This window comes from Coenobita brevimanus, chromosome 85, assembly GCF_032717465.1.
Source record: "Coenobita brevimanus isolate Jiangsu-jjx chromosome 85, ASM3271746v2, whole genome shotgun sequence".
Classification (NCBI taxonomy): Eukaryota; Metazoa; Arthropoda; class Malacostraca; order Decapoda; family Coenobitidae; genus Coenobita; species Coenobita brevimanus.
In genome coordinates, this window is record NC_137038.1 from 6,477,103 (window position 1) to 6,492,577 (window position 15,475).

At 38.9% G+C, this 15,475-nt stretch overlaps 1 protein-coding gene across 1 annotated transcript in view; it reads left to right on the forward strand.

Moving 5' to 3' along the window:
* msn (serine/threonine-protein kinase msn) overlaps positions 1 to 15,475 on the forward strand; it is a 247,468-nt gene that overhangs the window by 111,333 nt on the left and 120,660 nt on the right. Inside the window, exons 4-8 of the mRNA XM_080280525.1 lie at positions 1,713 to 1,757; positions 3,441 to 3,570; positions 5,242 to 5,394; positions 7,797 to 7,946; positions 12,900 to 13,072. Coding sequence (XP_080136651.1) covers positions 1,713 to 1,757; positions 3,441 to 3,570; positions 5,242 to 5,394; positions 7,797 to 7,946; positions 12,900 to 13,072 — 651 coding nt within the window. The remainder of the gene's footprint in view (positions 1 to 1,712; positions 1,758 to 3,440; positions 3,571 to 5,241; positions 5,395 to 7,796; positions 7,947 to 12,899; positions 13,073 to 15,475) is intronic.

Here is a 15,475-nt window from a genome sequence, read left to right on the forward strand (position 1 = left end):
TGGACCTAATTGGACTTGGGTGGACCTAATTGGACTTGGGTGGACCTAATTGGACTTAGTTAGACCAAGTTGGACTTAGTTAGACCAAGTTGGACTTGGGTGGACCTAATTGGACTTGGTTAGACCTAATTGGACTTGCGTGGACCTAATTGGATTTGTGTGGACCCAGTTGGACTTGGGATGACCTAATTGGACTTGGGTGGACCTAATTGGACTTGGGTACACTTAATTGGACTTGAGTGGACCTAACTGGACTTGGTTAGACCTACTTGGACTTGAGTGGACCTAATTGGACTTGGTTAGACCTAATTGGACTTGGGTGGACTTAACTGGACTTCAGTGAACCTAATTGGACTTGGGTGGACTTAACTGGACTTCAGTGAACCTAATTGGACTTGGTTAGACCTAATTGGACTTGAATGGACCCAATTGGACTTGAATGGACCCAATTGGACTTGAATGGACCTAATTGGACTTGGGTGGACCTAATTGGGCTGGGATGGACCTAACTGGGCTGGGATGGACCTGATTGGACTTAGGTGGAGCTTGCTGAACTGGAGATTGACCTAACTGGACTTGGGTGGACCTAATTGGGCTGGGGTGAACCTAATTGGACTTGAGATGGACCAAACTGGGCTGGGATTGACCTAATGGGTGATCTAACTTAAACAAACTCTGCTGGACTTGAGTGGACCTGAACAAACCTAATTGGACTTGAGTGTTGCCAGTTGGACCTGAATAAACCTGAAATCACCCAACAGCCTGAGTCAGTGTGAAGGATCTGAATGAGCCATAATGACCTGAACCACCCAGTTGGACTTAATGTGGCCTGACCTACTTTACTATCTATCTATCAGTCTATTGCCAGACGCCATAATCCCGTAAGGGGTGGCCATTTGACTTTTAGCTTTTTGTTTTACGGGGAGGGGCACTAACCCTCCACCAACCCACTTGTTGACACACAGGGAGCACGTATGGTTTGGTTATATAGTTAACACCCGGCGTTGTAAATGGTTTCTTGGCTTAAAGGAAACCATTTGGATTGTCACTCAATGTAAAGCCACCTGTAAAGGAAAGGAAAGCAATAAGAAGTAACAGGAAAGATGGGAGAAACAAGAAGAGAGGAGGACAGGCACAGAAAAAGAATGATAAAGGCTAAGGAAGAAGTAGGCAGCACTACATCAAGTGAGTGGATGATGGTCACCACCACCTACCACAAAATCATTTTACACCGACCAAAAATTACCCAGTTAGGTGGAAATGGAGCCCTGTGTACTGTGCTGCTGTTGTTTTAGGTGTCTAAGGATTTTTGGAAATGAGATGCTCCACTCCTGTAGACATTAGTAAAACCTCATATTACAGCCATGTGCTCCTTCGTCTCTAATACTTTTGTACATGTTATTTTTACAATACCTGTAACTGATATCGTGTGTTAGTGGCATAGCCCAATTTAGTGCCTTTATGGAATGGGTTTTGTGATGGCATGTGGCTCTCTGGTTGTAAGCTGTTTTCCATATCTTATATTTAAGCCTAGGTTGTTAGAAAATGGCATAAAAAGATGACATATTGTAGATCACACACCAGGAGCTTTTGGAGTGTTTTATCCTTTCAGAGGTATGACAGTTTACTGAATATTAGTTTTAGCATTGTATGGTGTTTGATTAATTGTCTTTTTTTAGGACACTAGTAATATATTGTTTTGTATTTTACAGGATGAAGAGGAAGAAATCAAACTGGAGATTAATGTCTTAAAAAAGGTAAGCCAAATTGAACTACAATATTTTACATATTATTATTGTATGTAAAGAGTACCTGAGACTTTGTCTAACATTAATTAATTTATCCGTCAGTTACCTAATGCCACACCCTGTAAGGCATCATCATGACAGAAAGATCTCCAGACATTTCTTTTCTTACTCAGCAATGACTCCTTCTTTAAGTAGAAGAATTATTTAACCATAGGACGTGTCTTTTTATGTTTGCTGTCCTCATAATTAACTACAGTATTATTATTATTATTATTATGGAGAGACAGACTGACAAATGAGGAAGTGAAGAAGCATTGTGGTGTGGATGTGGATGTGATAGAAAGCATTAGGAGAAATACACTGAGGTGGTTTGGCCATATGGAGAGGATGGAGAGCGGGACACTGGCAAGGAGAGTGTATGTGAGTGAGGTGGAGGGGAGGAGAAGGAGGGGGAGGCCAAGAATGAGATGGAGTGATGGAGTGGAGAGGTATATGAGAGAGGGGGGGGTGTGCTGGGAGCAGGACACTGAATTGGCGTGGGACAGAGCGACATGGTGACGATTTGTTTGTGGCCTCCCCTTACAGGATTAAGGCTTCTGACAATAGATAGATTATTATTAATATTATTTAGTGGTAGCTAGGGGCGCTTACCATCCGCTTACTCGATGCAGTGCTGCTCTCAGGTGTATGCCCTTTCCTCTCTTCCTTCCTTCCTCTTCTTCTTTACTTCATTCTTTCCTCTTCCTTCTGCCTATGGGTGACTCTGCACTGAGTGACAAGCCAAATGGTTTCCTGTACACCGGGAGACCATTTACTATGCTGGGTGGTAACCATATAACCAAATTATGGCACCTGGTGGTTTAGTGGGTAATTAAGGCACTCCAGTCAGATTGAGTCTGTGTAGGTTTATATCCGAGGGGTGATTGAGGTTTATTGCTCACATAATACCACTCAGAGATGAGTGAGGCTAATCACTCTCATCATATTTGTCAGGACCAACTTGCCTAGCCCCGGGCTCCTACACTCCTTATGGGGGAACACAGGTTTGGATGATGATTATTACTATTATTACTACTACTGTATATTTTAATGGCAGTTTCTAATTATTTTGTTTCCAAATTTCACAGTTTTTCTTGTGTTCTGCCCAGGATCCCACTGCCAGTCAGTCACTGTTCACTAACCAAACCCAGTAATCTACTCTAACCAATCCAGGGTTCAGATATGCCAGGTTTAGTCACATTGGTGCTTTTGTTAGGTCAAAGTAAGGTTGCTGTAGGTTTGAGTAGGAAAGATTTGGGTGTGTTTCAAGTTTTGGTAGATATTAAGGAGGTGTAATAAAAGAGGGGACTTTAGTAACGGATTGTGGCTGAAATACGGTACTCTGTAGAACTTGATCTTCATCATAAAATCCTAAACAGGGTGACTTGCTTTTACCGGAATGGCACATTACAACCAACTTCGTGCTACTCTTGTAGCCTAATGCAAAATACACCACAGTATGTTTACTTTCTGTGTAACCTAACCAAGACAGACTAGCTGTGAGTAGAGTTATGGTGGGTCCACATATTATACGGTTTTGTCCCAACTGATGTATTTTCTGAATAAGCAGCTTTTACATTTGTGGGTATAATTTTTCCTCAGCTCATGGTACTATGACATCAAAACACCTAATATAGCTTTACTATATTCCAGTTCTCACACCATCGAAACATTGCCACGTACTATGGAGCATTCATCAAGAAGAGCCCCCCAGGCAAGGATGACCAGCTATGGCTCGTCATGGAATACTGTGGTGCTGGCTCCGTCACAGATCTCGTCAAATGTAAGTTAGTCAGTTAACACTCAGGCACTGATAACTCATTTAAAGGAGAATAAAACCACCTGACATTAGCTGGAATAGAAAACAGTATTAGAGGTGTCGTTTCCATGAGAATTAAGGATGACAGCATTAACAGTCATGTTCTTGTGACAACATTCATGTTCCTGTGACACTTCCAGTTGCATATAATTGTCTAGCTTGTTGTTGATGTTGTTGCCATTGTTGCAAGTCAGGGCTGCAGATGTATAAAATAGCCTGGACTGAGTGATGAACTTGGTCAGTCAACAGCGCACATTTCAGGGTTGGCATTACCCCCACCCCCCACCCCCCCAAAAAAATAATAATTTTTGTTTGTTTGTTTGTTTCACTTAATTTGCATAAAATGTATTCTTATGTTCCTATGGTTTGGTTAGGTTATGTTATGTTAGGATAGGTTAGGATAGTAAGGATGTGAAACTGGGGAACATAGGACCGTGGGAACATACGTACACTCCCTCTCTCTACAGTCATAGTCATACATGCAGACAGTACAGAAATTTTCCTAAAATCATACTAATGTTGCACCAGATACAGTATTGTAGTTATTTATTATTTCTAAATACCTTGCTTACCTACTTTTTCCATATAATGAGCTATCCTCTTGGGAAACTTTTGGATGTGGGTTCTCACGCTATCTATTGTAGCATTTATTATTTGGCTGCAGTATTATTAGGCTGCTTTCAGTTTATTATTTTCTAAAACCTCAACTTCATCCCATTCATTTGCCATTTTTCTGTTACTGCCAGCAGGCATTTTGTTGCTCTGCTCCTCTCACTACCGAGGAGAAACTGAGACTGAGACACTGAGTACTGAGTCAGCAGTAGTCAAGCCTCATCTGTCCATTTCCTGTTTTAACATGTACAGTACAAATTATCAAAGGCTTGGTCCAACTGGACCAACATACAGTATATCAACATGGCTTAAAGAAGTATCTGTTTTTCAGATAACACTCCAAACCTTTTTAGTTCTAAATTACATTGTAATTGCATATTTTAACTAATTTACATATAAATATAAGGAAAAACAATATACCCCCCAAAAGCCCAATAAAGCTTCCCCCCCAGGGGGGAGGGAATACAGGTTTTCCAACCCTGGCGCATTTACCTCACAGGTGTTTTGAAAGTGATTTAGTTTGGAAAGTTTAAGAAATGGAACTGAAAATTTTGAATTTTTGAAAGATTTCATTTGGTAGTCTGTTGAAAGTTTTTCTACTTTTGTGTTCACCATTTCTGTGTTTCTGGATGCAACCCATCCAACTTATCTTTGTTAAAGTGTTAGAATGATAATTGTGGTAATAATTGTGGTGCTTTTCATGACATTTTCAGTAATGTGTTATGTGCTAAAGACTGATGATATTATGATAATGATTGTAGAGCTTTTCATTAATTTTCATTATGTGTTATGTGCTGACTTTGTTAAATATAAGAAAGTTGTTTGTTCTTTCTTGAGAACAAGGAAAACATAGTAACATCCCATTTATTGTTGTAATTGAGACTTTACAGTAGGGATACTATAGTTCATTTTATACTTGTTTCTGTCATTTTGTTTTGTATTAATGATCATTATGGCAATTCACTCTACATCCCATTCTGCCAGTTATTTATATTTTAATGATCCTTTTATGTCATCTTTCAGCCACAAAAGGACAAAGTTTGAAGGAGGAGTGGATTGCATTTATCTCCCGTGAGATCCTTCGTGGCCTCTCGCACCTCCATGCCAGCAAGGTCATCCACAGAGATATCAAGGGCCAGAATGTACTCCTCACAGACAACGCTGAGGTCAAGCTAGGTCAGTTCTAAAATCAGTGGTCATATGTTTTGGAGATCCTAGCCATTTTCACAGTCCTAAGATCAGGGGTTATTTATTTATATAGGTTATACTAACCAGTGTTTATAGTTCTAAGATCAGGAGACATCGTCGTATCACATCGTTTATAAAGGCTTCAACATACTTCCATGCATTGAGGACATATTTATGAATGATATTACCCAGGTTTTTCCATAAACAAATCATCAGCATCATCATCATCATCATCCAAACCTCCTTTCCCACCCTAGGGCAGGGTGGGGAGTAGCACGTCCAGACAGCCTAAGTTTGCCCAGTCCAATGGGCCACGCTTCCATTTACTCATCATTCAAGCTTCCGGAATCCTGGCTTTATCTTGTATGCTATCTATCTATCTATAGCCCGACGCCCTAATCCCGCAAAGGGTGGCCGCAGACAAAACGCCTCCAAGTCACTGTCACCCACCATTTGACTACCCTCCCCCCAACTCACCCCCCCCCCCTCCCTCATATACCTCTCAACTCCATCCCTCCACCTCATCCTCGGTCTACCCCTCCCTCTCCCTCCCTCCACCTCACCTACATACACCCTCTTAGTCAGTCTTTCATTCTCCATTCTCTCCACATGTCCAAACCACCTCATTGTATTTCTCCTAATCTTCTCAACCACATCCACATCTACCCCACAACGTTCCTTCACTTCTTCATTCGTCAACCTGTCCCTCCACGTCACTCCACATGCTCCTCTCAAGTAACTCATTTCCACTGCTCTCACTCTTGACTTGTTCCCCTCTTGCAAGGTCCACGCCTCGCTTCCATACGTCAGGGTAGGGATCACAGTGCCATCATGCAGTGACTTCTTAACTTCCATACTCACCCCCCTATTTCTCATCACAGCTTTCAGTGTACCAACAACCTTCCTTCCCTGCTGTACCCTTTCACGTACTTCATCCCCCAAAGTTCCATCCTTACTCATCACACTACCCAAGTACTTGAATGCACTGTATGCCAAAAACATAAACAAATCCATAACAGTTGATTATTATCGCAATATTCACTCTGACATTATTTTTTTGTTTTATGTGTATACTTATTTATTCTTTTGGTAGCAGTATGAGTGAAGACAAATGTGTGTACACGCAGTCTTACCTACAGCTCAAGTGTAGGAGGAGTAATAAGTTTGGCCCCTCAGTATTTTGTTGGACACCAGTAGTTAGAAGGATGAGTAGATGTAATTAGTAGATATATAGGACTTGTGATGCATGAGTTTGATTTCATTGATGAATTGATAATTAGATGACCAAGCAGAAGGCCAGATAGATTAGTATTCATTATTGCCACAAACTCACTCTCAGATTGTCACCTGTTATATGTATCCACTCTGTCTAAATAATCATACCATCTGCTGATAAGGATAGACTCTTTTACACTGCGATCAGTAGACTTCCTTATTTCACATGTTTAATTTTTTCTTATTCATCATAGCTACCCACATACAATCCATACTGGAGCCATATCTATTCATCCCACTCTTGACTTGACAACTTGTACCACAATCAAGTCTTGAACTTGTACATAATGTGAGTGCTAAGACATATTCATGCAGTTCTTTTGCAGCGTCTGTAAACATTCTGTTCCATATCAAACTTGAGGATTGCAAGTAACATTTTAGTACTGTTAGGACTAACAGATTGTGATAGAGTGGATGGTTGATTCCTGAATTAGGAAAAAAGCATCAGCACCTTTTAATGAACTTTTAAACTAATGGGATTCAGAGAACTGTAGATAAGTAAAAAGATTTATATTGTAGTTGTTCAGGATTGAACCCCTCATTTAATGAACATATGCCTTTTATGGTTAGATTTGTAGAGAGAGCTTTTTCCCTTGTTTCCAGCTCAGATAACAGTTACGTGCACTGCTGGAGATAGGTTTGATTTTTTGACACACAGATATAGAGAGTGAATGAACACTTAAAATAAGTCTAAGTGCAGTAATGTACTTTGATAGAGGGTGCAGTAAAGCTCTTATTGTTTTTGCTGATAACACTCTCTGCATATAGGGAACCTCTTGAAAACTATAGGATGTGTATTTCAGTATTCTTTATGCTACCTTCAGACAATTTTGTTCACATTAGGGAGGGAAAATCAGGTTGTGAAGGGATTGATTGAGAATCCCTGTCACTAAAAATGGTCTCTCCAAAGCTTAGCAGATTTGTGTGGAGGCAGCAAGAATAAAATAATAATAATGTTCTCTGACAGAAAGTTTAAGACTTGAGTGAACAGTCAGCTTGACTGGATAAGTATCATTAGAGAAGTAATTAAGGTTTGAATAAACTTACAAGTGGATTGAATTGTCTTGTAAATCGATTGTTTAATAAATTTTCATTGGTTTCCCTGTTTCCTACAGTTGACTTTGGAGTGAGTGCGCAGCTGGACCGAACGATAGGACGACGTAACACTTTCATTGGGACCCCATACTGGATGGCGCCAGAGGTTATAGCCTGTGATGAGAATCCTGAGGCTACTTATGATAATCGAAGTGACTTATGGAGTTTAGGTTTGTATAATTGGTAGTCATATAGATTTTCATCTCTTTGAAAAATGGTTAAGCTTCACTTAGTGTTGTTTTACTTAAAGTTGTTTCATTTACTAAGTTGCTGATGAGTTAACACCTTTTCTTCACATAAAGTTACTTAGGATTCTTTTATAAAGTTGTTTTGAGGTCAGATTTTCTTTTTTTTCCCCCCTTCCCCAGTCATGAACCAGCAGCACATGCTGTTTAAAGTTGTTTCACTCAGAGCAGGATTTTGCTTGCACGCATCCTTGACTGGCTATATTTGTACTGTATGTGTTTTACTAAAATGACCCATGGAATTTTTGGTACTTGTAATTAATTGTCATAAATATTTCTGTCTGTTTTTAAATACTGTACTGTATGTAAAAATGTCTTTATCTCAATATATTTTCATTACTTGTAGGTAGAGTGAGATTGTCACAATATCTCTTATGAGCTTTGTTAAGTACTGTACATTTTTAATTATGAATGTTAGTTTATTTAATCATCATCATCATTATCATCATCATCCAGACCTCCTTTCCCACCCTAGGGCAGGGTGAGGAGTAGCATTGTCTAGACAGCCCACAATTGCCCAGTCCAATGGGCGGCCACACTTCCATTCACTCGTCATTCAAGCCTCTGGAATCCCGGCTCTACAGGATACGCCCAAAACATTCACCACATTGTGTAGCTTCACATAAATGTACCTGGTAGAGTCAGTCCGGATGCTGCCACGTTAAAAAGGGGTGCCAAATCCCTGTTCGTGCACTTCTCCTCACAACATGCATCCAGCCAGCTCAGTCTCTTGTCAGTTCCCTTGCCTTACCGACTTCCAAACTTCTCATCCTCACACACTCATCCACCATTATCTCTCTACCTTCTTGGCCTACCTCACCTCCTCCCTCTTTCAAATTCACTTTGATATACCTTTTTCACCACTCTATTGTTATCCATTCTTTGACATGACCATACCATCTCAGTACACTCTCTTTGATTCTGGTGTCCACCGACTTCCTCACTCCACATCTTTCACAAATCAGATTATTTCGTATCCTATCTACCCTCTGTACTGCACATACATTCCTCAGCAGTCCCATCTCCACTACTCTTACTCTTGACTTCAGTTTCATGCCACACCATAATCCCACATCCATATGTTAAAGTTGGCACTAACACACTTTCATGTAAGCCTCATGCAGCTGCAACACTCAAGCCTCTGTTTCTTTTCAAGGCCTTCCTTGCACCAGCTACTTTTCTTCCTTGTGTCACTGTACTTTCAACTTCTTTTGCATATTTTCCTCTCTTTTCTATCATTGTATCCAGGTATTTGATCTCTCACCAATTCCAGTCTCTCTCCATTCACTAACATCTCAATAACCATCACTTTACTCTTTCTACATTTGCTCGCAAGGCATGAAGCTCACAGACCTCTACAAAACTCTGCACTAGCCCACCAAGTTCTTGTCCGGTATTTTGCGAGCAGTAATACATCATCAGCATTCAACAAATTTGAGATATTCCATCCATCACCATTCATTACCAACACCATCCCCTTCTCCATTACTCGTGTTTTTACTTCTCTCATCACCCCATCCATACATATATTGAACAGCCATGGGGACATCACACAACCTTGTCGCACGCCCACACCGATTGTGAACCATTCAATGCCCATTAACCCTTACACATGCTTCACTACCATCATAAAAACTCCTAATCATGGAAGTTGATAGTTCATTTAAAATACTGTGTAACTGTTAGTGATCTCTGTTGCTGAAATTTTTGTGTATGCCTTAGAGTATATTATTCATTATTGCATTTGTGTACCATTAATTATTATGCTTTATATTTGCAAATTCTTTGACTTATGTAAAATGTATGTTTATATCCAGGGGTTGTTGGGGTTGATTGCTCATGTAATGCCACTCAGGGATGAGTGAGGCTGATCACTCTCATCTTAAATGTCGGGACCAACTGCCTAGCCCCGGGCACCTATGCTCCTCATGGGGCAATGTAGGATTGAATGATGGATGAATGAATATATTGAATGTCTTTAGAAATTTTATTGGCTGAACATGACATTCGTGCCTAAGTGTACTAAGAGTATAAACAGCTATTTTCTTAGTCATAAGTATATAAATCTGTAATAGTGTATCTGTTAAGTATTTTTTATAACACCTAATGGTCTAGTAAGTTCAAGTGCTTCAACTAGATTTAGCTCATAAAGGTGAAATCGTAGGGTTGGATGATTTCAATTGCCCACATAAAGCTGCCCAAGGATGAGTGACTGGTTACTTTCCAAATATGTCCAGAGAGTAGCCTAGCCTTGGACTCCCAGGCTGCTTGTGGGGCAATAAAGGAATGGATGATGGATTTATTATGCAGTAGGTCTGATGGAATTTATGAGCTTCATATATATACAGTAATCCCGCATTTTTTGCGGATTTTTTGTCTACGGTTTTGCCCTCTCGCGGATTTTCTTAGCATTAATAAGTTCAACAAAAATATCCTTGAATATACAGAAAAAAAAAAAATTGAAATTCCCGCAGCTTCCAATTGTAGCGCGGTAAACTCACGCCACCCTCTGTCCCTTTCCCGTGGCCCCTCTGCCAGTGTTACCATATCTAGCATAATTTTATTCTTTTAGCATAATTTTGATCAAATTTTCGAGTCTGGAATATTTTTTAGCATATTAGAAGTTTTAGAATCATTCTAGCATAATTTAGAATGGAATGGAATATTTTTAGAATAATTTTATAAAAGCTACAAATCAGAGAGAGAGACGAATAAGGTAAGATGTTTGAATAGTTGGTTACTTTCAGTTTGGGCTTGGTTGGGTTGGATTAGGTTAGGTTAGGTTAGGTTGGATTAGGTTAGGTTAGGTTAGGTTAGGTTTTAGGTTAGGTTCAGTTTGGTTCGGTTAGGTTAGGATAAGTTTGAGCTTTGTACTTTACCCATGAAACCTAGGTTTTTCCGATGGATTTTGGTATGATTCATTCGATTTTCAACTTCATTTCAGTCGGAAATGACCATTTTCTGTGTTTCCCCCCCTCCCTATAACCCCCGATTCCTCAAAGATCCCTCATTATTTCAGGGGGATGGGGGGGGGGTCATATATCAAAATCTGGTTATTTCCGACGGAAATGATGCTCAAAATCGAACGAATCACATCAAAATCCATCAGAAAAACGTAAGTTTCGTGGGAAAAAGCAGTATGGGTAGATACCGATATTTATCATCTTACTGTATTTAGGTTCATTTTAATATTTTCATAGTAAACAATATATAATTAATATGTTGCACGAATATGTATAGAATTTTATCATTTAGCTTCAAGTTAGCATAATTCATTTTTTACTTGGAACAAATATGCTCAATCTAGCATAATTTTTTCATTGCCCTAGCATAATTTCGTTGTTTGGATATGGCAACACTGCTCTCTGCCTCGCATTCTTCAGTCCACGCCTGACTGCCTTAAGTGGTTGTTGTGGTTGTAACCACACTATGATATGAGCCTCTTGCCTCCCACTTGCTTTCCACATGGCCCCAGGACGTAAGCCAGCCTCACCAAAGGCTAATAATACAATTAGTAAGAACTCCAAAGTGACAAAACGATCAAGTTATGACCTTAGCAGAGAAAATTGTGTTACTGGACAAGCTAAGAAACGACCGTGCGAGTGTTTGCTATCACCAGTTAATGCATCTTTTTTTTTTGTACTGTTTTGTTAATAATTGTGTATTACAGTACGGTGTTTACGTTTTTCCTTCATAATGGAGTATGTGCTTTCAATCTTGTACGAAGGTATTTCGGGATGAGTATGGAGGTTTCGGGACAATTCGCAGTCACAACAAACACAAAACAATTCGCCTTCATTAATGAAGATAGCTATGGGTGACGCTAGAATATAATTCAAAGGCGACTACAGCGAGGAAGAAACAAGTTAATTATTGACTAAAGGTGCAACTAATAAATAATATCCAGAACCTACGCTACTGAACATAGACTTTGCTGGATCCCCCTGAAATATAGTTATTAAAGTATTGATTAATTAATAAGTATATTGATAAAAGTATTGATTAGTATATTTATAGAATGGCGGGGAATCGTCCAGGGTGCGAATTGTTCTGAAGGGGAATCGTCCATGTTTTGACGGGGAATTGTCTGACGGCGAATTGTCTCGCAATCAGTATGGACATGGACTGTGTGATGGGCAGTATGGTGGACACAAGTGCAAGTTTTCAATTGTTAATAGAGTATTCGCGGAATTGACTTTTCGCGGGGGTTACAAGAACGTAACTACCGCGAAATATGCGGAATTACTGTATTACATATATATATATATATATTACGTATATATATATATATATATATATATATATATATATATCTATATATATATATATATATATATATATATATATATATATATATATATATATATATATATATATATATATTATATATATATATATATATATATATATATATATATATATACATATATATATATATATATATATATATATATATATATATATATATATTATATATATATATATATATATATATATATATTATATATATATATATTATATATATATATATATATATATATATATATATATATATATATTATATATATATATATATATATATATATATATATATATATATATATATATATATATATATATATATATATATATATATATATATATATATATATATATATATATATATATATATATATATATATATATATATATATATATATATATATATATATATATATATATAATATATATATATATATATATATATATATATATATATATATATATATATATATACAGTATATATAAAAAATGGGTTTTTAGCTTTGAAGAGTTTTTCCTTACTTTAACTGGGTTATAAAAGGATTAGTTGATGGTAATTTTTTACATTTTCTTCAGGTATCACAGCTTTAGAGATGGCAGAGTCACAACCTCCTCTGTGTGACATGCACCCTATGAGAGCACTCTTCCTTATCCCTCGCAACCCCCCTCCTCGTTTCAAGAATGGCAAGAAGTGGAGCAAGAAATTTCACTCATTTATAGACAGTGTATTAGTTAAGGACTACCATCAGGTGAAGTATAGCTGAGATCTTTGGTAAAATTATTGGCTTTCTTGCAGGAAGTGTTATTGCACATGAATGGTCTTTCTTTCATTTTTTTTCTCTTCAGCAGTTTCCAGCAGCTGGTTACCTCTGTTTAGCAATTTATTATTTCAACCCATAGGATTAGTTGTATCAAGGTCTCTCTCAATATGGGGATTCCTTAGCCAGTTCCCATGAGTATGTCATTTGTCTTGCCATTTCTGGAAAATTTTGTATACTTAAGAAGACTTACCAAACTTCAGGAGGTGTATAGTTTATAATTTTAATAAAGTCATTCATTATGGTAGGAAGGGTGTCTCCTGTATTGAATACAATTGTTTGGAAGTAGCAAGAATGCTGTGCGCTAACTATTATGACACTGATTCCCCCCCCCCCACTTGAATTTGGGTTGCTGGTCAAGTCCACATTTATGATTACACTAACATTGAGTCCACCCATTCTATTATTCAGCCTGCGATCAACCACTTTATAATAGTTGTCCTACGCTCCTCGTGGGGCAGCACTGGATTAGATGATGAATTAGTGAATGAATGAATGAATGAATGAATGTTGTATGGATCACATTACTGCTACAGGAATTATTTATAAATGAAGTTAAGGCCAGGTGCTACAGACTGAATCCGGCTTTGGTATCCTTATACTAAGGATTCTGATCCCCATAAATTTGATGACATAGTTTTACATATTTTCTTATTATCCTCAGATCATGTTGTTCAGCATAGGGTGACTTTTTTGAACTAGGAGGTTTAGGTGTAGCTTTCACTGATCTCTTCCTTCACTAGCCATTCCTTATTGTTAGGTTATGGCTCCTACATTGAGCCTTTTTCATAGCTGTTTAGCCATGGCATCACCCTCCATGAACCCAGTGTTTCTTCACTTTAAAAGGTCTTTATTAACCCATACCGAGCTGGGCAATAATAAAAACTGATGCCCCTCTAGGCCAGCCGATTTTGGATTTTTTTTTTTTTTTTTCTGGCGAAATGGGCCTAGTACATCAATATAAGATCCCTAGCACACACAAAACTAATCACCAAAGCCAGAAAAGTGGTTGAAACGAGTCAGGTTGGTGCCACTCGACCTCTCAAATCTGGTTACTGAAAGAGCAGAGCAGCTGTGAGCCAGGAAGTTGATTGAATGGAGTCAGGTTGGTGCCTCTCAACCTTTGAAATCTTCAAGGTTACTGAGAGAGCAAGTGGCTGTGAGCCTGTGAAGACTGTCACTCACCTCCTGTGCTCCTAAATCAGTGTTGTAAGTCTATTGCCAGATGCCTTAATCCCGTTTGGGGTGGCCACAAACAAATCGCCTCCAAGTTGCTCTGTCCCCCGCCATTTCACTGCCCTGCTCCCAACTCACACACCCCTCTCTCATATACTCTCCACCCCATCCCTCCATCTCATCCTCGGCCTCCCCCTCCCTCTTCCCCCCCTCCACCTCACTCTTATACACTCTCTTCATCAGCCTTTCACCTTCCATCCTCTCCACATGGCCAAACCACCTCAGTGTGTTCCTCATAACGCTTCCTATCACATCCACATCAACACCACAACGCTTCTTTATATTCTCATTCGTCAGCCTGTCTCTCCATGTGACTCCAGAGGCTCCTCTTAAATAACTCATTTCCACTGCTCTCACTCTTGACTTGTGTCCATCCAACAACGTCCAAGCTTCACTTCCATACGTTAGAGTTGGTATCACAATACTGTCATGTAGTAACTTTTTCACTTCTGTGCTCACTTCCCTGTTTCTTATCACTGCTTTCAAAGAACCAGCAACCTTTCTTCCCTGCTGTACCCTTTCAAGCACTTCACCCTCCAAACCTCCATCCTTACTCATCACACTACCCAAGTACTTAAACGTACTCACATTTTCCAATTCCTCACCATCCAACCTCGCTGTACATTTACTGACTTCACCTTTCTCAAAGACCATCACTTTACTCTTCCATACATTCACCTTTAGATTCCGTTTCTTACACTCTCCCAAACTCATCCACCAAGCCTTGCAGCTCCCCTTCGTCTTCACTCAACAACACAGTCTCATCTGCAAACAACAGTACAGGGAGTTTCCAAACACTATCCTCTCTCACCAGGGCCACTCCAACATCCACTACCCTACCTTGTACCTCTTTTATTACCCCATCCATGTACAGATTGAACAGCCATGGAGACATGACACATCCCTGTTTCAAGTGTAGTGGAGAAATGTCTGAAGTTAGCAAGATACGTTATTACCTTCCATTTTCCTTCGGTTGCTTGCAGTGACTTCTCGGTGCTGTAGGACGTAGATTTACATCATTGGTGTTTTAGAGGGGGACATATATATACATTGCTAGTGTGGTATGGGTTAAGCTTCATAATTAGCAGCAGTCGCAAA